The sequence below is a fragment of the Pleurodeles waltl genome, chromosome 1_1, assembly GCF_031143425.1.
Source record: "Pleurodeles waltl isolate 20211129_DDA chromosome 1_1, aPleWal1.hap1.20221129, whole genome shotgun sequence".
Lineage (NCBI taxonomy): Eukaryota > Metazoa > Chordata > Amphibia > Caudata > Salamandridae > Pleurodeles > Pleurodeles waltl.
Window position 1 is genome coordinate 830,591,535 of NC_090436.1, and position 27,374 is coordinate 830,618,908.

At 51.6% G+C, this 27,374-nt stretch overlaps 1 protein-coding gene across 2 annotated transcripts in view; it reads right to left on the reverse strand.

The window, feature by feature from the left end:
• Positions 1-27,374, reverse strand: part of TRPM3 (transient receptor potential cation channel subfamily M member 3) — a 1,350,903-nt gene that overhangs the window by 591,649 nt on the left and 731,880 nt on the right. For both annotated transcript variants that reach the window (XM_069228883.1, XM_069228872.1), the window contains exon 7: positions 22,395-22,569. In XM_069228883.1, coding sequence (XP_069084984.1) covers positions 22,395-22,569 — 175 coding nt within the window. The remainder of the gene's footprint in view (positions 1-22,394; positions 22,570-27,374) is intronic.

Below are 27,374 nucleotides of genomic sequence, written 5' to 3' on the forward strand. Positions count from 1 at the left end.
ATAGGATTCCAAATTTGGGTCTTGTCTGATATTGCTGGCCCCTGCAATGTTCCATGAAATTATATTTGTGACCCACAACTTGCTTTTGGACAGCGTTGGTCCAGTTGGGAAAGTTTTGGCAGTGCAACTTCCAGATCTATCATTATGCTGCAGGGTTCCGTCAGGATCGATAAGTGGATTTGTACCAGCCTTGTCCCTCATTTTGCTGTCCACCTTCCTGACAATGCCTTGTCTGTGAGATGCCCTGGGTGATGGATATAGAGATCTCTTTTGGGTTCTCGGTGAATGTAGAGGATGCCCCTTTAGCGTATTGCAGAACAGATTGCTGCTTCGCTGCTCGGGGGATAGTTGTCCTGAAGTTGTCCCTTTTATTGGTCTCTTCTTGCAGGATTAGAAAGGAGGGGGATTTTGCTTTGCGAGTTTCCTTTAGCTCAATGCCCCAGTCTTCGAATGTCTCTGATTTGGACAGTACTAACTGTGCTATATCTGTGCTGTTAAAGCAGACTTCGGTACTTTCACTAATGTTGCCTTTTTTTTGGTGTTCCCTGTGTGTGAGCCTTGCGTTGGTCTGAGTAGAGCGGGCTATTGCTGTGTTCTTGTTCCCATGTTCTTTTCCGATGTGTACGGCTGGGGGTGGATCTATAATTTATTCCAGAACAGTTCATCTTCTCCATTGATGGAAGCGGTGTGGTTGATTCTGGAGTTATAGACTGTGTCACGGTTATGGGTCCTATGTAGTTGGGTTCTAGTCCGTTTGAGTCTCCTATTGTGATTTTCTGGCCCAGTGGCCCCATGAGCTTGTGTTCGGTTTGTCCTATTTTTCCTTCTTCTTGCAGCCTTATAGGATTGCTCCTGGGACGTGGGGGTGGCCGCTGGACTGTTGTGGTTGGTGACTTTGAGTCGCCTAGTTCGGCGGCTGTGTGTTGCTTTTGGTTTGCCCTGAGGTTTCCTCCTGGTGAGCTGCGATTGCCGTGGCTGGAGGGATATAAGTATTTACGTTCAGACTCCATCACCATTTTATTGTGCATTTTCTTGAGGCGTTTTTTGTTTTTCCTGGAAAGAACAGGGATAAAGGGGCCATTCGTGGCTGTGTGTTCCTGGTTTGAGTCTTCGACTGAATATCCTAAAGCCTGTTCTGGACTTGCTGGGCTTGCTGGAGTTGCTGCGTCCTGGGTGGGATGGATGGATGTCCTTTTTTGTGGGTTGTTTGTGCATTGTGGGCTCTGTAGGAGCTGCTTGATGTTTCCCCGCTGGAGCAATTCCTGCTTTAGATCTGTCACTAATGTTGACATGACTGATGGCAGGTCTTGGAGTTTATCTAAAATTGGGCTACAGTGACACTGGTATGTCTGATTTACCTTGTCCTTGTCAGCCTCCATGTGGGACTGTGCTCTTCGAATGAGCACGTTTAACTTGTCCAGCTTATTGTCTATTGCCATTGTGGTGGTTGCCAAATTTGGCAGAATTTCGATTTGAATAACTAATTTGTCAGTATTAAAGATCGTTGCATTGGTTATGGACGTCAGTGTGTTGTGTAGGGCTTCCCAACTGGTTCGCAGGGCGTCCTTCGTGTCCGTGCGGCTGTGGTTGTGGGTTTGTGCTGTTTCAAGGTCCTGTTCCCCTATAGTGCTGGAATGTTTAACGCTTTTTTCTGTGTGTGCGAGGAGGGCTTCTTCTCCCCCTTCCTCTATACACTGCTCCTCTTCTTTGTTGAAGACCTCCTCTAATTCATCCTGTGCAAGTGTGGCCTCCCAGCAGGGGGAGGTTAAATGTTTTGCTGAGGCTGGTCCTGGTGATGCTGGTCCCGGTTTTTCCTGGTTACCGTCTGTGCTGCTTTCATTGGGATTGTGATTTCTGGGTGCCCGCACCCTCCCCTACCTTTTATCTCTATGATAGGAGATACAGGGGGTTCCCACTTTTGAGGTTTGATGGTATGCTCTAGTGGATTGTCCTGGGTAACATGGAAAGGTTAAGTGTTTAACGCGCTTGGGCTGCACAAGTCCGGCATGGGTTCTTGTGCCGTTTTACTCGGGGGAGCGGTTTCCCAGGAGGTGCCCAGTGTAATGGCACTATCGCTGAAGGATTTTCTGTTTGGCTTTGGTCTTGGGAATGTTTCTCCTGAGAGGGGTTTGGGGCACACGTTTTTCCCCAGTGGTGTAAAATACTTGCCAATTCCTTGGCCCCTATTGCTTTGGCACCCCCCTTGTCCCTGCTTATGCTCCCCGGGGATACACACCTTAGGCTCCTCGAACTCATTGGCACTCTGGGGGTCGGCCTCTATTGCTGTTCGATGTCTCCTAGCGTGCTTCATCTTTCCCGAGCCCATTTTGTTGGGTGCTGCTTTCTCTTTTCTCATTAGGTTTTGGATTCTGTCGTGGGCACTCAGGAGGAGGGAGCTGCGTGTTCTCATAGTCCTTTGCTGTTTCTTACCCACTCTAGTTGTCTGTTGGTTGTGGCTGCTAATTTCGCTGCTAATTGGGCAAATGGAATCTGATGATTTGGCAGTGCACGTACCTTGATTCCTAGGGTACACCCCGCTGGTGGGCTGCTGATGGAGTCATCTGAGCCTCAGGATCAGGATCCTGTTGAGCCCTGCTGGTTGCCCTACTGCGCTCCTGCCGTAGTCCTGGTTGGTCCTGGTTGGGGCATGGGTGCCTGGTGGGGGGGCCTGCGGGCTGGCTGCTGCTGCTGGTGGGGCAGTCTGAGTCCTTCTGGATCCTGCTGAGCCCAGCTGATGCCCTGGTGTGATCCTTTCGTAGCCCAGGTTGGCCCTGGTCCATCCTGGTGGGGGTTTGGAGAGGTCTGGAGAGGGCTGGTTGGCTCCTGCTGTGACCTGTGACCTGGTCCTGGCTTTACCGTGTGGCCTGGATGTCCTGGGGCTGGGCCCCCCCACCGGTGAGTGCAGCTGGCGAACAGGTCTCCGGCCTCCCCACAAGCTGCACCCAGACCTTGTGGGCCGCTTCCCTGGAGGGCCTGTTCTCTCTCTTAGCGGCAGCCACCTATGGCTGCTGCACTCGCGCTGTGCCTCACCAGCTCAACCTCACGCTCTCTGCCTCCTGCCCGTGCCGTGCTCTGCTCCAAGGAATGGGAGGCTAGGGGCTGTGGAGGGGGTTGTGGAGGGGTTCTTGGAGGCTGTGTGGCCCTGTTCGGGGCTGTTTAGTTGTTGGATCGGACCGCTGCATCCAGCGCGGCCCAATCTGCTTCCTTGCTGCGCTCGCGACGTATGTTGCGCGATGCGCTTCCGGGTTCCGGTTTCGGATTTTTGTGTGGTAACAAGAGTTACAGCACATATTGGATTTTTTGGGCTCACTCGTACTGAAGCGTCAGACAACTGTGATAAAAGGTATACTCAAATTGTTAAAATAAATTGAATAGAACTATTGCACACAGTATTAACCTGAAATATGTGAAATATGAAGTAGAGACGTTATTAGTTAACAAGATAGAAGGCCAAATCAGTCCACACTTTGCACTAGTGCAAAGTCCCCAAAAGTGATGCAAACCAGTGTAAAGTGTTGATTTGGAGTGACTTCCTAGAATAAAACTTTTTGTGCTTTCACTGGAAAGTTGTCTAAATTAGAGCAAAATATTGCTTTGCCCTACTTCGCACTAATTTACGTCAAGGGGGCATACCATGGGTGATACATGGGTGTTCCCTTGAAACCACCTGTGGCTTCTGATGCAGAGCACTATGGGCCTGATTCTAACTTTGGAGGACGGTGTCAAACCGTCCCAAAAGTGGCGGATATACCACCTACCGTATTACGAGTTCCATAGGATATAATGGACTCGTAATACGGTAGGTGGTATATCCGCCACTTTTGGGACGGTTTAACACCGTCCTCCAAAGTTAGAATCAGGCCCTATATGTACTAACATTTGTAGACATGGCTTTGTGCCACAAAATATGCTTCTTTATGGCAGATGCAACGAAGAAGAAACATTTCTTTTCTCCAAACCTTTGTAGCTTTGCATATGTGCTGGACAGCACACTTACAGAAAAATGTAAATCGAAATCTAAATATGGTATTTTGTACTGGAAAGTTACCTTTCCAGTTCAAAACCTGTGATAGACTCACACAGACACATTTTAACTATACAGCAAAGGTGTGTGTGCAATCTTAGGCAGCCAGAAAATATGCCAGTGGTTGGGAAGACTTTTTCCACTTCATACTAGAGGTCAGTGCAGCGTAGGGTACCTTGCATTCGCATACAGAGCCACAGGCTGTGGTGTAACTTTTTAAAATATTTGGCAAAAACGAAACTTAGGACTCTGTCATTATTGGGCATATTTAACCAATGTTAATTACTGAGTACTTATCTGCCACTTGGCTGGCTTTGTTATCTTTTTAGTCCTGCACTGCCCTTGTAAATCCTTTTTACCCATTTTTATCACATTCTAGATCATGCCTGGTCCATTGTTCTCAGCCCACAGGGAATGGTATGTTTTTAGACATCTTTTTATGGATTTAACCTATGGTTACTATCGCTCACACGTTTTTTGACATAGTTTTTAAGCACCACACCATACAATTGCAGTAAGGCACATGGCCCTTCGCATTTGCAGTATTCACCATCTCACCTGTAGTTATTTATACATACAGGAGTACTTTAGATTCTCGTTTTTTTTTCATCTAGAGATATCCCAGGGGATCTCAGTTTTCACAAATGCAATTAGCTCTGAGGATGGTCTCACATACATAATGCAATAGAGACCGGAACGCCGACATGGTTCCACTACTCTTCTGTAATTTGCTTACCATTACAATAAATTCTACAGCTCATGGACATGTTCTTCTGATTGTTTTTTAAAAGTGGAGTTGGCATATGTTTGTCTCACTCATGATTATTTTAACAGCATTGACAAACTACACAGAGGACCTATGTGTGTCTGATTGCTTTTCTCTGTACCCCTACTGTGTTTTATTCTGTAATGTATGTTGTTCTGCAATATACATAGAGTGAATACAAAAAATAATTTGTGTACCCCTGATTATCATTCATTTTATAACCCAGGGTTGATTTTGTTTATCTAATTCAAATGAGTTGTGTAATTGCTTTAATATGGTTAAACACTTGGTTTTATTTAATTCTTTATGATTTGATTCAATGTGTCATAAGTCATAGATCCTAAATATCTGGGTGAAGTATACTCTGTTTTCTGAATAACCTGCCTTTATTGGCCATTGACGTGCTTGGAAAGAGAGCAGCAGCGTTGGCTACATGTCATACCCTCTGAAAATACATGTCATACACATCTAAAATGAACATGGTTGAGCAGTTCTATTCACCAGCAAATATCTAATCACAGCTCTCCATTAGGGACCCTCCCCTTTTCTTTCCTAGTGCAGAGGTTCCCTTTTACACTACAGAAGATGTCCTCCCAGGAAATGTCAAAAGATGTAAGCTGAAACTAACTCTATTGCACAAGTGCAAAGTATGGACCAAAAGGCCGCAGCCCAAGAATCTATTTTATTAGACCACTGGTGTTGGAGTAAGCACATGATAGATTATGGTGGTCATTCTGACCCCGGCGGTAAAATGCACTTACCGCCGGTCAGAAGACCGCCATAACACCGCCGCGGCCGCGGAAACCCGCCACGGTCATTCTGACCCGCAGAAGGCAAACCTCCGAAAATCCGACAGCCACAACCGACCGCCAGACCAGCGGTCGGCGGAAAGGTGGAGGTGACAAAACCTCCACCGCCACGCCAACAGAAATACGCCCATGCCATTACGACCCACGAATCCACGCGGCGGTCATTCAAACGCGGTATTCCATTGGCGGGACACACCGCCGCGGTCAGAATACACACAAACGAACAAAACCCAGCCACATTGGACGATTTGAATCCCACACACCTGATACACATACACACACCACTCCCACACACACAATACAATATAAAACACCCACCCACATCACCCACAAACCCCTACGCAAAAAAATTCTGAAAGAAGGCCAGAGCGAGACACCAGCATCCACAAACTAACAGCCACAGCCACTCAACACCATCACCCACACACTATCCACACACAAAACAACACACACCACCACACTCAACACACTTAACTACACATACTCCACCCCACACATCATACACACCACCCCATGGCACCCCAAAGACAACCCCGCTTCACAGACGAAGAACTCAGGGTCATGGTGGAGGAAATCGTTCGGGTAGAGCCCCAGCTGTTCGGCACACAGATACAATACACCAGCATTGCCCGGAGGACGGAGCTATGGCAGAGGATTGTCGACAGGGTCAACGCTGTGGGACAGCACCCCAGAAATCGGGAAGACATCAGGAAGCGATGGAACGACCTACGGGGGAAGGTGCGTTCCATGGTATCCAGGCACAACATCGCCGTGCAGAAGACTGGCGGAGGACCCCCACCTCAACCCCCACAATTCACATCATGGGAGGAGGAAGTCTTGAACATCCTGCATCCTGACGGCCTCGCAGGAGTCGGCGGAGGAATGGATACTGGTAAGTTGAAGCTTCACTACTGCTTCCCCCCCACCTGCATGCCAAATCATACCCCAACCCTCACCCCCATCCTCGAACCCCACCCTCACCCCCACCCCCACCACCATCCTCACCCCCACCACCATCCTCACCCCCACCCCCAGCACACCTATTCCCCGCCAATGTCTCACCATCACAACCCACACATCCCAAAACCTAGGCCTGCATGCGTCCACTAAGCATGGACACCCATCACCAAAGCATGCCCAATGCATATACACATCCCCCCCACAAGCCACCCTCACCAAAGCCCCCACACACGAATGCCAGCACTTGGGGACACGAGAACCCATAGATACACCCATATGCCACACATTGAAACTATAACCATACCTCTATACCCCTGCAGGACCCGACCGTCAACACACCGCGGCGGAGGGGCCAGAATTCTCCACACCCCCCACCCAAGAGGCCGTCAGCGATGACAGCAGCTTTGTCGACCTGGACACCGATGACCAGCCGGGACCATCGGGGACCTCTGGACAGTCGGTTCCCCTCACACAGGCCCAGGCCACTACAGACCCAAACCCCTCTGGGAACACCAGCACAGCTCCCACCCAGCGGGCCCATGCCTCTGTCTCCAGGGCGCGTCAATCTGCGGTGTGTCTACCACTACAGGGCACCCAGGATAACCCACCACCCCAACAACAACAGGGACCTGGGGGCAGTGGTAGTGGGCACACCGGCCAGGGGGCAGAGGCCCAGGGAAACAGGGCAACTCGGAGGGCAGCTGTGCGACAGGGGGGGGACGGGCCCAGGGAACCCACTCTCCACGAGGTCCTCACCACCATCATGGGAGCATACAACCGCTCCCAGGAGACGATGGCGACGGTACTGGCCCGGTTCCAGGAGATCCAGGTACTGCAGGAGGAACACTATCGGGGGTACAGGGAGGACATCAGAGCCATCAACACCACCCTGGTTACCATGGTAGGGCTGCTGCAGGACCTCGTCAACACCAGGGCGGACACTCAACAACACCCAAGGGCCCCTGCCACTAGCCTGGACCAAGAACAGCCAACCACCTCCGCCGGCGCTAGTGGACAGGAGGCCCCCGCACAGCAGCAGCCCACCAGACCCCCACCTCCTGCAGGAGAAGAACCACCCCGCAAGAGGGCCCTGAGATCTCGCAAGAAGACAGAGTAGGATGTCAAGACCCCCGCCAGCAATGGATACCACCTGATGTCATCCCACTGTCCCACATTGTCACCCTGTCCATCCTTGAACTGCCCATGCTCCATCTCTCCACAGGCCTCTGGACAATGCACCTGTGTGACTGTTACTCTGGACTCTGCCATGGACATTCCTTCACCATAGCCCCCACCCACTTGAAACCACCCATCCCATTTTGAGCACTTAAATAAATACCTATTTTGCACAAAACTATCTGGAGTCTGGCTGTGATTTCAATATATTGTAATTGACATGACAGTGCAAATATGTCCTTGTACATGGTGAAGTCAACAAACAGCTGCCACAAAGCTGTAGTCCATGGGGAAACGAAGCACAGGACTCGTAGTGGGGACCCCAGATCTGAAATAGGGAGGGAAAAGCCACAACTCAGTCATCATACACTGGGGCAAATAGACAGGCAGCAGAGATGCAGGAGAGTAGTTCACATTTACTAAATTATCTTTGAAATGTTACCTGTGTCCTATTGGAAGTACTGTTCAATGATTCTGTCCCTGTTGTCTGTTTCAGCCCCGTCGTCTTCCTCCTCGTCACTCTCCTCAGGTTCCACAGCTGCCACAACACCACCGTCTCGACCATCCTCCTGCAGGAAAGGCACCTGGCGGCGCAAAGCCAGGTTGTGAAGCATGCAGCAGGCCACGATGATGTGACACACCTTCTTAGGTGAGTACATTAGGGATCCACCTGTCATATGCAGGCACCTAAACCTGGCCTTTAGGAGGCCAAAGGTGCGTTCGATCACCCTCCTAGTACGCCCATGGGCCTCATTGTACCGTTCCTCTGCCCTGGTCCGGGGATTCCTTACTGGGGTCAGTAGCCACGACAGGTTGGGGTACCCAGAGTCCCCCACTAGCCATACACGGTGTCTCTGTAGCTGTTCCATCACGTAAGGGATGCTGCTATTCCTTAGGATGTAGGCGTCATGCACTGACCCTGGGAATTTGGCATTTACATGCGAGATGTACTGGTCAGCCAAACACACCACCTGGATGTTCATTGAATGGTAATTTTTTCTGTTCCTGTACACCTGCTCCCTGTCTCTTGGGGGAACCAAAGCCACATGGGTCCCATCAATGGCACCAATGACGTTGGGAATATGTCCAAGGGCGTAGAAATCACCCTTCACTGTAGCCAATTCGCCCACCTCAGGGAAAATGATGTAGCTCCTCACGGATTTCATCAGGGCAGACAACACTCTGGATAACACCTTCGAAAACATGGGCTGAGACATCCCAGAAGCAGTTCCCACTGTTGTCTGAAATGACCCACTTGCCAAGAAATGGAGTACTGACATGACCTGCACCAGAGGTGGAATCCCTGTGGGTTGGCGGATGGGGGACATCAGGTCGGGCTCCAGCTGGGCACACAGTTCATGGATAGTGTCACGGTTAAGACGGTAGGTCAGGATAATGTGGCGTTCTTCCATTGTCGACAGGTCCACCAGCGGTCGGTACACGGGAGGATTCATCCGTCTCCTCGCCCAACCCAGCGGACGGTGCCTAGGAAGGACAACATGGAGCACACAGTCAAGCAACCCACAGGTACGTACTCACAGCTAGCACAGTAAACGATTCTCTATGCAGTGAATGGCGTGTCTGAGTGGCTATGCAAGGCCTAGGCCTGTGTGACGCAGTTGAAATTGAGCCATGTGGGCCCTGGAAATGGCGGCTGCCTGACCTGTGAAGTCTGACAATGGGATGTGAGGTCAATGCGCTGGCGTGGCACACCGCGGCGGGCGGCGGGCGAAGACCGCGGCGCGAAGCCGCATTGGTTAACATTGAAGCCTATGGGTTTCAGGAGCCAATGGCGAAGGGCGCCGGCGGTGGCGGGACGCACCGCCGCGGTACGCACCGCCGCGGACGTGACCGCCATTTTCTATCTACTTATCCACTTGCAACTTGAACTTTCACAGGAGAGGACCTATACTGCAAGTGTTGCTGTGACCTCGGTCTGGAAGGGACAATGGCTGCTGCGCCTGGGGAAAGGGCCCCTGCCTTCACTGGAGAGGAGTTGGAGAAACTTGTGGATGGGGTCCTCCCCCAGTATGCGCTACTCTACGGTCCTCCAGACCAACAAGTGAGTTTAATTCAATCTGGATTTGGGGCCACTGGCTGGCTTGGGGGCATGGCGGGGGGCCTGGCGGGGATGGGGGGCATGTTGGGCCTGGCGGGGGGCATGGCGGGGGGCCTGGCGGGGATGGGGGGCATGTTGGGCCTGGCGGGGGGCATGGCGGGGATGGGGGGCATGTTGGGCCTGGCGGGGGGCATGGCGGGGGGCCTGGCGGGGATGGGGGGCATGTTGGGCCTGGCGGGGGGCATGGCGGGGGGCCTGGCGGGGATGGGGGGCATGTTGGGCCTGGCGGGGGGCATGGCGGGGATGGGGGGCATGTTGGGCCTGGCGGGGGGCATGGCGGGGGGCCTGGCGGGGATGGGGGGCATGTTGGGCCTGGCGGGGGGCATGGCGGGGGCCTGGCGGGGATGGGGGGCATGTTGGGCCTGGCGGGGGGCATGGCGGGGATGGGGGGCATGTTGGGCCTGGCGGGGGGCATGGCGGGGGGCCTGGCGGGGATGGGGGGCATGTTGGGCCTGGCGGGGGGCATGGCGGGGATGGGGGGCATGTTGGGCCTGGCGGGGGGCATGGCGGGGGGCCTGGCGGGGATGGGGGGCATGTTGGGCCTGGCGGGGGGCCTGGCGGGGATGGGGGGCATGTTGGGCCTGGCGGGGGGCCTGGCGGGGATGGGGGCATGTTGGGCCTGGCGGGGGGCATGGCGGGGGGCCTGGCGGGGATGGGGGGCATGTTGGGCCTGGGGGGGGGCATGGCGGGGATGGGGGGCATGTTGGGCCTGGCGGGGGGCATGGCGGGGGGCCTGGCGGGGATGGGGGGCATGTTGGGCCTGGCGGGGGGCATGGCGGGGATGGGGGGCATGATGGGCCTGGCGGGGGGCATGGCGGGGGGCCTGGCGGGGATGGGGGGCATGTTGGGCCTGGCGGGGGGCATGGCGGGGGGCCTGGCGGGGATGGGGGGCGTTGGGCCACTGGCAAGGAAAATGCTGACAAACTTGAACGTGGTATTTCTCCCTCCCTGTACGTGTCACATAGGTCCGCGCCCATGAGAAGATCGGGATTTGGCGTGCCATCGCCAAGGAAGTCCGGACCCTGGGGGTCCACCATCGACGGGGCACCCACTGCCGCAAGAGGTGGGAGGACATCCGCCGCGGGACCAAGAAGACCGCCGAGTCTCTGCTGGGGATGGCCTCCCAACGTAGGCGGGGTGCCTGCCGTCAACTGAGCCCCCTGATGTTCCGGATCCTGGCGGTGGCCTACCCTGATTTGGATGGGCGCGTGAGGGCAGCACAGCAGACACAAGGGGGTGAGTACAAGCATTATCTACTCTGTTGTCGAGCAGTGGAGGTGTCTGGGTGGGGGAGGAGGGCTGTGGGTCCCCCTAGGCCAGGGCGATATCTGTAGGCTGGGCACCCCCGTAAGCCCCTGTGTCCCCAGCCACCACCCTCAGTAGTTTGTCAGTACAGCCATCCCTGGGCCGTGTCATCCATGGGTGCAGTTGTCAACTCTAGGCGTGTAGGGCATGTTCCACGGAATGCGTAGCGGACCCCAAGTGCGCAACTTAGTGCAGGGGGCATCTGTGTCTGTCATGTCCGCTAACTGTACCGGAGATCCATGTACTCAAAATCCCTTTATTTCTCTCTCCCCCCCCCTTTTTGTTTGTCTTTCTGTGCTTGTGTGCATCAGCATCATCAGGCGGAGGAGAAGTGGCATCGGGGCAGGAGGGAGCTGCATCTCACATGGCCCAGGAGGGCCATGCCACAGAGTCAGACTGGACCAGTGAGACGGAGGGCGAGGGGAGCTCCACGACGGGGACGACTGGACCCTGCAGCGACACGGACACGTCCTCGGAAGGGGGCTCCCTTGCGGGGGTGGCACCATCCGTGCCCCCCGCCATTACAGGTACAGCCGCCACCCAGCGCACCATCTCCGCCCTCCCAGCAGCCCCTCAGCGTTCGCCCCGTGCCCGCTCTGCCAGGAAGCCGGGCATCTCCTTCGCCCCAGGCACCTCAGGCCCTGCCCCTGTTACCCCCGCTGCCCTCAGTGAGGAGGTCATTGACCTCCTCCGAACGCTCATTGTTGGGCAGACTACCCTTTTGAATGCCATCCAGGGGGTGGAGAGGGAGGTTCATCGCAGCAATGCGTACCTGGAGGGCATTAATTCGGGTCAGGCTGCCCATCAGCGATCGTTCCAGGCTCTGGCCTCAGCACTGACGGCAGCCATTGTCCCTGTCTCCTGCCTCCCTCTACTAACTCCCTCCTCCCAGTCTCCTGTTCCTCTGCCTGTCCCACCCACACCATCAGACCAGCCTGCACACACCTCAACACCCAAGAGAAGCTCATCCAAACATAAGCACCACAGATCACGCAGACATTCACACACGCAACATTCCGATGCAGACATGCCAACAGTCACTACCACATCTGTGACCCCCACCTCCTCGTCTCCCTCCTCCCTCCCTGTGACGTCTACACTCACACCTCCATTCACCTCACCATCAGCCAGTGTTTCCATCACCAGCACACCCTCCACTCCAGTCCGCACACGTGCAGTCACCACCCCCACTGCCATTTACACGTCCCCTGTGTCCTCTCCCACTGTGTCTGTCACCCCCTCTTCCACACCACACAAACGCAGCCACCCACCCACCCAACAGCCATCCACCTCACGACAGCCTATCCCTCCTGCACCTGCACCCAAAGACAGCAAACGTGACTCACCTACAACCACATCCTCTCCCTCCACTCCCATTCCCACTGTACCTACCACTCTCCATTGTCCCAAGAAACTCTTCCTCGCCACTACTAACTTCTTTCCTGACCCTGAGCCCCCCCCTCCTTCTCGTCGGGGTAAGAAGAGCACCTCAGCCACCACCAGCCCTGCAGCCCCCTTGACAAGGGTGCAGGGGTATTGGAGCCCGCCAGCCCGCATGTCTGGATCTTCGCCCAGCAGCAAGGGGACAGCCAGCCCACCCCCTGGGAAGAGGAGCAGAAGGCGGAAGGGGCGCCGCAGGAGCCCGCCTTCTACATCCTCCCCGGACACCACCCAGAGACAGTCACCAGCCACAGCTCCAAAGGGAGGAAAGGGCCACAGGCCCACGACTAAGGAGGGCAAGGGCAGCAAGTCGGAGAGGTCAGGCAGCAGGCCTGCTGCCCAGGAGGAGCCCACAACCCCCATAGCCGCTGCCCCGGGAGGAACCGGCACAGCTGCCCCGGGAGAGCCCACCACCCCCATAGCCGCTGCCCAGGGAGGACCCAGCCCAGCTGGCCAGGAGGGCCCCACCACCCACAGCCCAGGTGGGCATTGAAGGAGCACCATCCCCGCTGCCCAGGAGGGCACCACCAGGCAATGAGCAGTTGGCCATAGACCGGCCGCCGTCTCCAGAACCGCTGAACTGGGCCCCGCCGTCTCAAGCACCGCTCCGCTGGGCCCCGCCGTCTCAAGAACCGCTCCGCTGGGCCCCGCCGTCTCAAGAACCGCTGAACTGGGCCCCGCCGTCTCAAGCACCGCTCCGCTGGGCCCCGCCGTCTCAAGAACCGCTCCGCTGGGCCCCGCCGTCTCAAGAACCGCTGAACTGGGCCCCGCCGTCTCAAGAACCGCTGAACTGGGCCCTTCAAGGCAAGGAGCGCTGAGCTGGGCCCCGCCGTCTCAAGAACCGCTGAACTGGGCCCTTCAAGGCAAGGAGCGCTGAACTGGGCCCCGCCGTCTCAAGAACCGCTGAACTGGGCCCCGCCGTCTCAAGCACCGCTCCGCTGGGCCCCGCCGTCTCAAGAACCGCTCCGCTGGGCCCCGCCGTCTCAAGAACCGCTGAACTGGGCCCCGCCGTCTCAAGCACCGCTCCGCTGGGCCCCGCCGTCTCAAGAACCGCTCCGCTGGGCCCCGCCGTCTCAAGAACCGCTGAACTGGGCCCCGCCGTCTCAAGAACCGCTGAACTGGGCCCTTCAAGGCAAGGAGCGCTGAGCTGGGCCCCGCCGTCTCAAGAACCGCTGAACTGGGCCCTTCAAGGCAAGGAGCGCTGAACTGGGCCCCGCCGTCTCAAGAACCGCTGAACTGGGCCCCGCCGTCTCAAGCACCGCTCCGCTGGGCCCCGCCGTCTCAAGAACCGCTCCGCTGGGCCCCGCAGTCTCAAGAACCGCTCCGCTGGGCCCCGCCGTCTCAAGAACCGCTCCGCTGGGCCCCGCAGTCTCAAGAACCGCTCCGCTGGGCCCCGCCGTCTCAAGAACCGCTCCGCTGGGCCCCGCCGTCTCAAGAACCGCTCCGCTGGGCCCCGCCGTCTCAAGAACCGCTCCGCTGGGCCCCGCCGTCTCAAGAACCGCTCCGCTGGGCCCCGCCGTCTCAAGAACCGCTCCGCTGGGCCCCGCAGTCTCAAGAACCGCTCCGCTGGGCCCCGCCGTCTCAAGAACCGCTACGCTGGGCCCCGCCGTCTCAAGAACCGCTACGCTGGGCCCCGCCGTCTCAAGAACCGCTGAACTGGGCCCTTCAAGGCAAGGAGCGCTGAACTGGGCCCCGCCGTCTCAAGAACCGCTGAACTGGGCCCTTCAAGGCAAGGAGCGCTGAACTGGGCCCCGCCGTCTCAAGAACCGCTGAACTGGGCCCCGCCGTCTCAAGAACCGCTCCGCTGGGCCCCACCGTCTCAAGCACCGCTCCGCTGGGCCCCGCCGTCTCAAGAACCGCTGAACTGGGCCCTTCAAGGCAAGAACCGCTGGCCCTTTGGCAGACGTGGCAGGGCAGGATCTATCTCGGGCAGGGCTGCAGGATGTCCTCTGGCCAACTTGCCTCCTCCAGTGGCAGTGGGGTCTGTTATGGACTGTATGGACCGTGGCTTTGCACTCCCCAGGATGGCCCAGTGGGCAGGCCACCCACTGTATGGACTGTATGGACAGTGGCTTTGCACTCCCCAGGATGGCCCAGTGGGCAGGCCACCCACTGTATGGACTGTATGGACTGTGGCTTTGCTCTCCCCAGGATGGCCCAGTGGGCAGGCCACCCACTGTATGGACTGTATGGACTGTGGCTTTGCTCTCCCCAGGATGGCCCAGTGGGCAGGCCACCCACTGTATGGACTGTTTGGACTGTGGCTTTGCTCTCCCCAGGATGGCCCAGTGGGCAGGCCACCCACTGTATGGACTGTATGGACAGTGGCTTTGCACTCCCCAGGATGGCCCAGTGGGCAGGCCACCCACTGTATGGACTGTATGGACTGTGGCTTTGCTCTCCCCAGGATGGCCCAGTGGGCAGGCCACCCACTGTATGGACTGTTTGGACTGTGGCTTTGCTCTCCCCAGGATGGCCCAGTGGGCAGGCCACCCACTGTATGGACTGTATGGACTGTGGCTTTGCACTCCCCAGAATGGCCCAGTGGGCAGGCCACCCACTGTATGGACTGTTTGGACTGTGGCTTAGCACTCCCCAGGATGGCCCAGTGGTCATGGAGTCCCCTCGTGGATCTGGCGTCGTGTACTCAAGTGGCTGAGGTGCCCCCCCTTCCCTTCCCCCTGAGGTGCCTGTCCTATTTTCTTTCTGATGCCCCTGCAGTGTTCTCTCCGTGGAGTTCTTGTCGTGGGACTGGGCCTTGCCCATTTGCACAGGACCCCTGTGATCCACGGACAGTGGTTGGACTACATTTAGTAGCTGTGTATATTTTGTACATAGTTTATTTATTTATTGGGATTACTGGTGTACATATTTCAATATATCTGCCCGTTTATGATCTCTTATTTTGGTCTTTGCATTATTTCGGAGGGGGGTGGTTTGTGGGTTGTGACAGTGATCTGTGGGAATGCATTGATGTGTGTGTTGTAGTGGGTGTGGGTGGGTGGGTGTGTGCCGGTAATCTTTTCCCTCCCCTGTGTCGTAGGTGCAGTACTCACCGATGTCTTCCGCGCCGCCGGGCGTGCTCCTGGTATATGAGCAGGTATAGGAGTGCGGGGATGACCTGCAACTCTGGTTCCATACTGCCGGAATCTCGCGTGGAGTGCGTAGAGGTGAGCGTTTTCCCGTTCGTAGTCTGTTTCCGCCGTGTTCTTATCGGCGGTGCTCCCGCAACGGAAAAGGTGGCGGATTGGTGGGTCGTGATAGGGTGGGCGGTACATTGTCTGCCGCCTGGCTGTTGGCGGGGACCGCCGCGCTGTTTGTTTGTACCGCCGTGGCGGGCGGAGTGTTAATACGGCGGGCTGTGTTGGCGGTTCCCGCCAGGGTCAGAATTGCATATTTTAGACCGCCGGCCTGTTGGCGGCTTGGCCGCCGCTTTATCACCGACCGCCAGGGTCAGAATGAGGGCCTATGTCTGAAGAGTCACAGGGCTCAAATATACACCAAGGAATATATGTTTTTTTTTTCGATCTTGATTGCATTTTCCAAATTTGAGATCCAAATTACTAGTATCATTTGCAATGATATACAGTTCTGCAGCAACAGCTATCCGATACCATTGAAATACAAGCACACTGGTAAGAGAGAAGCTGGCACCGTAGCTATACAATGGACCACTTAACAGCAAAATATTGCTGATTTACAAAAACTAAGGGCCCGATTATGATCGCAGCCGTGAGGCTGCCAGACCACCAAGACGATGGTGGGAAGGCGGCCGCCAAGTTGGAAGCCTCCCACTGCCATATTACGATGTTTCTGCCAGGCTGACTGGTGGGAACAGTGTGATGGCATTGGCCTCGACTCTCAGAGAGAGCCAAGGCCAATGCGACTGCACACTCAGAATGTGCACTGTCTGACATGGCAGCCTTTTCATGGAAGGTACTCCACCATGAAGAGGATGGTGGAAAGGAAAGCTGTGATCAGCATTGTGGTGCTGAACTCGGCACCGCCATTGCTGACCACGACTTTTACTGCTGCCAACCCGTCAGGAGCTCTGATCCTGGCTGAGGTAGCAGTGTTGTGGTGGTCCAACCAACAGAATCATAATCTGGTGGGTGGCCCACAAGGGATGTGGCAGTCGGACGGACACTGTGAGTACGGCGGTCCAAGGGACCACCATACTTGTAATCAGGCCCTAAGTGTTTAAAGCCTAGATCCCCAGTAGAGTGAACTGAACTGAATAGATAAAAACATATGAATTAACAAAATAAATGGACCGGAAAATCGTTTAGCAAACTTCAAGATGAAGAGCGGGTCAAAAATTCAGAAATCCAAACTGAAAAATCCAAAACCTAGGTGGAAAGTCTCACATTAACCGAATGCCATGAAGGCGCAATGATGCATCATAGACAGTAAGCACTAGTACTATTCTCTGCAAGTGGTATTTTTCTTGCACTTTCATGCACTTGGACATCTGGTTCTTTGCTACACAGACATAACAGTTAACAATGATGTCCTCATACTGTTTAGATGTGATTTCATACTTTGCTTAGTGGGGCCTGATTCCGATGATTGCATGACTTTTTTATGCACAGGGAGTTTTGTTTTTCTATATCCTGTAATACTTACGCCCGAATGAGCAAAGAGCTGCCGCAACCTCCCAAAGCATGAGCCTTTGGTACCACAGAACCTCGAGCTCACCTCAGTTTGTGAATGACTGGCTTAGAGGAAGCTCGAGCTGAGAGTATTTAGCCTTTCCCTTCAGACATATTTCCACCCCGCTAAGGACTTTCTCACAAACACAAATCACACACTTTAAACTAAAGGAAATCTCTAGCAGTGTGGACAAGAGTTCCTGACATGGCACGTGGTAGGGGTTCAGAGGAACGCTGTTTGGTGAGGCACATTCCCTGCCACTGTAAAGGGAATCCATTTCTTCCTCTGGAAAATGCTACACGTATCTCTGGCAAATAATCTGCGCGCCGTTCTCCGAGGCTGATACTATCACCGGCACTAAAAGCTAACGCATGTGCCTGGTAACATCTTTAACACAAAACCTTGTTTATGAAACCGCTTGCTTACTCTTAGTGCAGAACACTGGAAACATATTGGATACCTTGCACGCCATGCAATCCAGCGATCATTGCCAGACTGTATTTAGCCATCGCAGGAACTACACAGTGATGCGTTCGATGAATTGATATTCTCAAATTAAGAATTTAACATGTATTTGAATCTCAGGGAAGCCATATATTAGAACACCATCGTAGCAATGTGTCAAATCACAACTAATTATTAATTTGTCTTTTCAGCAAAATTTAATAAATGAGCTCGAAATATGTTTTGAGTGCACTTCCCTGTTGGCACACGCTTCCAGATTGTGTGCTGTTTGCAGGGCAGGTACTAACCCGCTGCTTTGAGGCCAGTGCATTAGTAAAAGGAGGATCAGCCGTTTTAAGTCATTCGTCCATTTCAGGGTCAGCCTTAGTGCTGGTGGTGCCTTGTGCGGCAATGTTGGTTGGCACCCCCAATGGCCACCTCCGTCACAGATTCCCTCACTACCACCCTTTAACAGTCTCCCTCAAATCTCCATAACCACTCTCTCTTAGATGTATTTAATTGAATTTATAGTGCTACTTATACCAATGTAGGGTGTCAGAGCACTTTCCATCACACATTACACAGAGATAATGAACCATAGGTGTGTAAATCAGTGTATAAAGTTGTTACATAAGACAGGATGACAAGGTGTAGGAGTCACATGTCATCAATACTGGTAGGCTGTATAGTTTGACAGGTTGGTCTGGAGAAACACAAACTTTGAATTTAAAATGTAACACCAAGGTTGGGGGTTTAATAATAAGAATGGATTTCTACCCAAATGAACCCTTTTTGCGACATTAGGAAAAGAGAATAGTAGGGGGAAAATCATGCCGCTCTAATCTATACATTGCAGTATGCAGGCAATTCTTTGATGACACTAAATAGCTTTACATTCTATATTAGGATTTTAACTTATTAACTGCAATTAAAAAAAGGACGTCTCTAACAAAAGTAGTAACCCACTGCCCCATTTGCATTATATGCACTTAATCTGCATGGTGCCCGTTCTTAGCAGCAGGCATATTAACCCTCTCAGTATCTTAAACATTAATCACCAGAGTTAACTTGACATATTTATTGTTGCCTGAAAACTGCTGGTGGCAAGGAATGCCGCAGCAGGTGATTTTATGCCCATAATATACCTGTGTTTGACTTGGCCCTTTTTACAGGGTCATCCCCAAACTTTTTGCCTTCCTCCTCCTATTTTTCCTGACCTCTTGTTGTTAGCTCTAGGACTCTGAGCACTTTGTCACTGCTGATCAGTGCTAAAGTGCATGTGCTCTCCCTTCTAAATTTGGTATGATTGGCTTACACCTAATTGGCATATTTAATTTACCTGTAAGTCCCTTTTACAGTGCTATCCCTATACCCAGGGCCTGTAAATTAAATGCTTCTAGTGGGCCTGCAGTGCAGCTTGCGCCAACAATAGAAGTAGCCTTTCAAACCTCTCTCAGGCCGGCTACCACAGGGCCTGCGTGCGCAGTTTACTGCCACAGAGACCTTGCATCTAAATTCACTTGCCAGGCCTTTAACTCCCCTTTTACTACATGGAAGTCACCCCTAAGCTAGGCCCTAACTAGCCCTCTAGGCAGGGTGCTGTGTATCAAAAAGTCAAGTCATGTGCCTGGTTGTGTGGCCTATGCTGGTAATGACAAACAGCCTATTTGATTTCTCACTACTGTGAATGCTGTCTTTCTCAGAGGATTGCATTGGAAATGCAATAACATAAGTCTAAGTGGTATTGTCTAATCTATGAGGGGTAGCGTATGCATGTTTGGTATGGTTGTAATGGTAGTGAGAAATGCTGCTGACTGGTGTAGGTGGATTTTTGAAACCATTATAGAAATTCCACTTTTAGAAAGTGGGCATTTCTCTGTGTTTATGACTCTGGTATTTTGCAGCTTGACTCCAATCCACGTCTAGGGCAGAGTGACAGCTGGGCTTTGTGCATACTTTTTAGACAGCCTGTACACAGGGAGTATGGAGGTGTCGCAGAGGTGCATCTGCATAGTGAATGGTCTTCTTGTGCTCGGGGAGTGCGAGGCGGGGCACACCTGAATTTGCAAAGGCTGTGCCCTAGCCTCATACAAATGGCTCGTTTACTCCCCACTGATGTCTGGAGCCTGTGCTGGAGGAGAAAGGGGACACTCCTGGAACCATTCAGTACTGGTTGGAACCCCTTCTCTCCCTTTTGTGGAGACTGTGCAAAATGAGTATAAGTACGGGGGCTCTTCCCCCACATTTTGAGACACTAATGAACTACTTACCTGGCCACAGGATGCTGCTGGAAGGACTTGCCAGGAATCAGCTTTGGAATGCTGCTGTTGTGCTGATCTGTGACCTGCTGGGTCAGTAAGAGGAACTGCCACTGCCTGCAAACCTTTGTGCTGGCCTACTTGCTTGGGCCCTGCAGCCTTGTGCCCCATTTGTTGCCTCTAGGGGCTGGGTGGCGTGCCCCCCTGTTCCCCTGCATTTTCTTCCTTCCTCAAAGAACTGGAAGGGCGCTTTACCTTCGGTTTTCCTAGCGCAAGAGGAGTGCTTTATTTTGTGAGTTAGTGCGGGAAGAGCACTGTCTTGGTCTCCCTCGATGCAGGGAGAATCCGTGTCCCCGTATGTGTGGCCGCCCCCCCTTCTCTCTGATATGGGAGACGTTGCAATGGCCTGGGAACCCACGCAGACAATCGCACTTTGATTGGTGCCCCCGGACCACAAGCAGGGACTTCGTGTGGGTAGAGTCACCGCCGCAGTCCCAGGAGACTACTTCAGCGGAGGCCAGGAGTAGCCTCTGTGTTGGTGCATATGAGTGCGTATTGTCTCGTGCCCTTGGGGGACTTGCCAGCACTGCCTTTGGGGAGATCACTGCCGGGAGGCCCTGGAGGGCTCTGGGTGCGCCCCCCTCCCAAGTGCAAGCAGCTGGAGAGGAATCCGCCGAAGTGCGTGGCTGCCCAGTGTGGTTGTGGCCCGCCACCCTAACAACCCACGCTCCCACGGGGCTGTCAGGAATGCTGGGCCCCCATCCTGAGCCTTGCTGGGCTCCGGACGCACTGCCACGGAGGCACGTGACTAGAGAGGAGCCCACCGAAAGAAGCAGCCACCCCGCAGGTATGCGAGCGGCTGCCAACGTGATCTCTTTACTTGGGAGGACACCAGGGAGTGGATGTCTTGGGTACCCCACCTCTCTCTTTTCCCTAGCCCTGAGGGGGTGGCTTCGTCCTTGCAGATCGCAGGACGGGGTGGCAACCCTTGACGGAGGTCCCCGGTCCTACCAGCATGACTTTAACCATGCTGTGGTATCTATACTAGGAGCGCAGGAGCCCCTGCGTTTGGACAGGGGCATAACAGAGAGGTTTCCTTATTTTTCATTTATGAGAATGCATCTGATGATCTCATGATATGTGCATTTTCTTGGGGCCTGATGTGAGCCAGAGGAGAATGTTTCATTGGATGTGCATTTATGATGATGTCTTGGCCCTGCTGATAATGTGTGCATTCTGACAGGTGCATTTATGGTAATAATGACAACATGACTACTGGTGCAGAATAACCAGTAACCTATATGTTTGCCTGACTACTGCTTATTGTTGAAGAGTACAAGTAACTTTGTGATGTTCTGACAACTGCTTGAGTATCAGGGTATTGCTGATACATGTTGTGTTTGGTCTAGTGATGTTTTATGCAATACAGTTTATTTTTATATAACTTGGCATTGTGTTTCATTTGTGGCGTATTTATTGCATCATGTGTGTTGTGTGTTTTTGTGCAATCGCTTTAAACATTGCCTATGGGATAAGCCTGACTGCTCGTGCGCAGGGGTTATCTTGGGTGAGCAGGGGGTTATCTTGGGTGTGTAACTGCCTCACCCTGACTAGAGTGGGTGGGTTCTGCCTAGCTTAGGTACATACCCTAGCCAACCCAAAACCCCATTTCTAGCAACCTGCAAACACAGCGCCTCCACCCGAAGTCAGCACCTGGTGCAGTGGCACCAGTCCCACTACCCTAGAGCCAGCTGGTCCATTTTTAACTGAAAGCAGGAGACCTGACCTCTTATCAGAGGGGGCAAGCATCCTCCCACAGGAGAGTGCAGTGAGTGACTGCATCCACCACTGGGGTGCATGCTTGGGTGGCCCCTGTGACCTTTGTATCCCTCAATGTTCATTCTCAGCATGGGCTCCTACTGTGCACCACCTGATATGTGGCACACAGTCAGTAACCCTCCTGACAGCTTCCCTGTCTCTGTGCCTGTGTCAGTAATATGGGCAAAAGGTTCCCTCTATTGTATGGGAATGTAGCCCATAAGCTTCTTCTGTAATACCAAAGTGCCTTGAGGGTGCAGAAAGTGGGTACAGATGCTTGTTGTGGCCCTGGGGCACTTTGTATTACACAGTCTCTTGAGTGTGTAGCTGAATCCATTTTATTACAGATAACATCTTCATTTTATGTAGCTGTGAATTAAAATAGGTAAATGACTCATAAATATGCACATGCTCAATTTCAGCCAACATGTAAATTCTCTTTGCCTCACTTCCAAATTCAAAGAACATTGCTTAATGCATCCAGGTATATGATGATGATCTCTGTTTCAGCAACAATGCATACTTTGACAATTTCCTTACATGTCGGTTTCTGTACCTCAAAGCTACTAGGCATTCAAATTAATTTTATCTGCAGTAAGTTAGATGAAAATAAATAACGCACCCGCCCTCTTCTGAATATTTATGTCCAAAGGCAAGGATGTCCGATGCCCGTCCACTACCATCGCACACCACGACAGGCACTGGTGGGCTGTCACGCAGATACTCCAAAACAATAGAAATGACATTGGGTCCTCCTTCCACAATGAGGGCCACGACCGGAACTCCCTGTCCAATTCCTGAACAATAGAAAATAACAGCAAAACAAGAGACAGAACGAAATTACCACATGTTTTCTGGGACAGTTCAATGGAATACTTATGAATCAGATTTCATTTGCAATTCACATGTTAACCAAGATGACGGTTTATTCTGCATTAAACAAAAGAAAATAAGTTCTTTTTTGGTTCAAAAAGAGAGATCAGTTATTTTGGTATTTCAATTAGATGCACAATAATTCACATTGTTGACCAATGTATTATGGCTTAGTTGACACCATTGGAGGCTGATCAATTCCAGATGCATGGACTGTGTACTACTCATTGAAGGCATGCACATACTTATGTGAACAGGTAATCCCTTGGGAAAACTGAAAGATTATTGCTTTGCCCAGTTACTGTACAATTTTATTTCATTTTGATCACTTTTGCGTTTATGATTCACTTTCAATTTTCCAAATGCATATTTAAAAATATTAGAATACAAATATTTCATTTAGATAATCGCGTTGCAAACTGCATTTGGGTATGTTTATCACGGCTGTGTTATTTAATACTGGTTAGTATATGTTTGCTATTCCAATGCATATTAGTGCATTCTTATGCATTTGTATTTATCTGTCTTATTATCATAAATTTGCATATTCGTATTCCTTTTTCACAGATTCACATTTAGGTGTACATGGCACTCCATTTGTTTAGGAGAGGAAGACTTCTGGTCAGCCTCTATCACAAACAAAGCAACTTGATATATTTTAAGAAATCCATTGCTTACTTATCGAAGGAATACTGAATTCAGTAAGATTTTGTTCTTGGATTAACCGAAGAATTTAAGAAAAGACATGGCACCTGAACACAATACTATGTAAAAAGCCAGTTGTTACAGCAGTTCTGCATGTCTAACTGTCAATCAATCAGAGCAGGACGCTTTATCGAGTTGTGGTTACAAGCTTAGCTTCCAAACAGGGTGGCAATGGCTAGAGAAGCATGGCCTGTCTGTGATGGTAAGGTTAAGTCAGCAGTCTTGCATTGGTTTGGTGCCTGCTGTGAAACTGTGCCCGTAATTATTCTATTCTCAAATTCAGAGTCTGGAAAATGTAGATTCACTCAGTGATGCACTTCTACAAATCAAAGATAGAAGAAAGTATCTTCCCCCATTCAACCCTGCAGCTAGGCCAGACAACAGATGTCCACAGGTGGATACTTCCCCAAGGGCAACAAATTATGGTGCATGATGACCAACGCTGCTCTGTCAATTCATACAAAACGTAGAAATCGCCTACTATGAGAATGGGATCAAGTACTTCTCAGCCCACCTTTGGCAAAAGATTGAAGAATTGATTTCTGCTGACCTCCTTTATATCATTGTATGCAGTTTTGGGCATCATGGAATTATATTGTTTGCAAATATATATAGTATACAAGTCCAGCAAATATTTTTTTTCATTCTGAATATAATTTTACTTTAGCTGATATGAATTTTGTCATTCTGGGCCAGATGCATCATTCTTTTTTAAGAAATCGCTATTTCCGACTCGCAAAGTGCCATGTATCACATTTGCGATTCGGTAATAGCGATTTCTTAAAAATCGCAAATGCTATTACCGAATCGCAAATTGCGATACCGGCCCTCTTGGCAGCTATGGGCCTGGCCCATATCTGCGAATTTTTTGCATTTCCAAGATTGCGATTTCTGGACATGTAAGGTGCACACATGCCAAAAGGGCATGTGTGCTTTACATGTACAATTTAAAAATGCATTTTAAAATTTTGCACATGGTTACCACCAAGTTCAACTTGGTGGTAATTAGCGATTCCTAAATGCCAAAATCGCATTTAGGAATTGCTTCATACATGTGCTAAGAAATCGCAAATAAGGAATCCTTATTTGCGATTTCTAATTTAGAGAGTCGCGATTCCTTAAAATTGCGTTCAGAATGTATTCCATACATTCTGAACTTGCATTTTGCATTCGCAAACGGGCATTCGCACCGTTGCGAATGCAAAATGCTTTCATACATCTGGCCCTCTGTGTCTTATATGACTCCTTTTAGAAAGTTGGAATGTTTTTACCTTAACTATTCTGTGCCTCTGTCTGCCTCTGAATACACATCTGGGGTCGATGACAGCTGGGCTTTGTGCATTCCCTCTAGACAGTCACACACAAAGGGAGCTGGGGGGTGACATTTTCAACCCGATGGCCCCTCACCATGCTGATGGGCCATTAACTGGCTTGATGTGGTCCAAACCACTGCTCTGAGGGATACCGGGGTTAGCAGGACCACGATTGTGGAAGAGCTAGTCTTCCCAGAGCAGTACACTGGCAAGGTGTGTAGAGTGACTCCAGCCCGTGGGCAAGACTTTTACCACCCTATGGCCCTGGAGTCCTTAGAGTGGGTTGGGGAGGTGAGAAAGAGAAGGGTTGTAGTTAGTCTCCAGATGCCCACTGACTGCATTCTAGCGAATGAGTTGCCCACAGTGTTAGGAAAACTGAGAAGGGCAGCTGGCACAGATGCCCTGACCGTTCAGTTTTCTTGGAGTACCACTTGCCAACAGAGGGTACAGAACTTCAGATGTAGGGGCAGGAGGAGGAAAGACACACCCCTGACTCCTGTCCAGGTAAAGCGAACAGACCCTAGTTTGCAGGACCAGCTACAGGATACCACCCCTGAACTGGTGGGAGATGGAGTGGAGAAAGGATGCAAGGCATCTGGGGCGAATCCCCGCTCTCTAAGAAACTACAGAGGACTGACACCCCTGGATGGCCTGGGACCTGGCTCTTGAGACTGACAGCTGTCAGTGGCCTCGGTTGGTGCTGACCCTATGGACAGAGTTTGCCTTGGGCAGCGGACCGAAGTCAGACCCAAGAGGTGGAATGGGTCACATCACTACGTTGGCCTTGGTGGTACTGTCCACCTACTGGGATGTATTTGTGAACAAATTAAAGTTAGGTGCTGCACAGATGGGGCTCACCGATGAGGAAAAGGGTTCCCCTTGGGTCAGTTCAGTGGCCCCCAGAGAGTATTGATAAAGGGATCCAATTGGGTTCACAGAGTCATAGAACTGACAAGTGTCCCTGCAGTAGTGGGCAATTGCCCATGTTCTATCACTCTAAGCAGGGAAGCCCATCAAGATATTGATTAGTCTACCCTAGCTTTAGGCTGGAAGGGGGTAGTGTTGGAAATAGCCCTTTCTGCAGGGTCATCCATGGACTTATTTGCTTCTGCATCCTTTTTTTTTTGCCCTTGTCTTTGTTGGCATTAGGATTCTGGACACTTTACCACTGCTAACCAGTGCCAAAGCACATGAACTTTCTGCTTAAAGTATTGTGACATTGGTGTATACTCAACTGGCATATTTAATTTACTTGTACGTTCCTAGTAAATTGCACCATATTTGCCAAGAGCCTGTAAATTAAATGCTACTAATGGGCCTTCAGCACTGATTGTTCTGCCCAGTACATTAGTCTTTCAAACATGCCTCAGGGCTGCCACTGCAGAACATGCATGTACAGGTTTAAAAAGCTGCACATGTACTTTTAAGTTTAACATGTCCTGGTACTGAACAACTATCAAACATGTTTTCCACTAATGTAAGGCCTATCTCTGTCATAGGTTAACATTGGGGTTACATTGAAGCATCTGTTAAGTGTAACTTTCAATTGGGAAAAGATGGAAATATGGACTTTGGTGTCTGTGGGCTAGCAGTTTTAAATCACAACTTATGGTGAAGTCATATTTTAAATTATAAGTCTAAAAATGCTAGTTTTAGAAAATTGGCACGCTTTTACCTTAACAATTCTGTTCCTCTGTCTCCGAATACACATCTGGGTGGATGACAACTGGGCTTTGTGCATTCCCTGTCTTGATGGGGGATAGAGCTTAGCACTGCTTCACTTACAACTAGATAGGGATGTGCCTCTCCCCACACAAAGGGCTGCATAATCCCATTCTCCCCCCGTAGAGTGTCGGGAGCCAGGGAAAGAAAAGCACGGACCTTGTGATAGTCAAAGGTCTCTTTGAAGTCCCCCCACTTCAATAGCACATTTGGGTAGAAGTACAGGAACCCAAACCCCACCAAATCGGACCTTTACTGGAACCAAGGACATTCTGGCAGGAAGGACTGCTGTGCTGCCAGGAGGGACTGCTACTCTGCAACTGCAATGCTGTGGTGACCTACTGCCTGCTGAGTGCAGTGCTATAGAAGGGAATGCCATTTTGCTACTTGCTTTGCAGTGTTGGCCTACTGCTTGCTGCTTCTTGTCTGCAGTAAGAAGGACTGGACCTGTTCTCTACACCCTTGAATTCAAGATTCTCCTAGGGCTTATTGGCTTCCCCCCTGTTCTCCTGCAGTCCCAGGGTCATCAAAGACTGCCTGGAACTCTCCTGGTGCTTCTGCCACCTGTGAGTCCAACACTTGCCCGATGTGCCCCTCTCCAGTCCTGAGTCTCTGAAGTGGGCCCTGCAGCTATTTAGGGGGCAGTGTATGGTTGCAATGCAGTATCACTACAATGTGACACCTTCTAAGGGCTGTTTTTGTGACTTCAGTTTAATGGTGAAAATTGTAAGAAAAGTGCACAGACATAGGTGTTACTCATTCTAATTTTTTTATTGGATTGAGAAGACCAATATACTCACTTGTTATGATTGTATGACCCCTTGGAAGAGTCACAGGGAAATACACAATGTCATATCTAGTACTTTTCATCTGCCGATTATCATATTTGTAAATTATTGCAGAGCATTTAGTTTTGTGTGTGTAATAAATGTACTTCTCCTTTTTTAAATTAAAAATACTGACTGGATAGTCATTTATTGAGTGTTAAT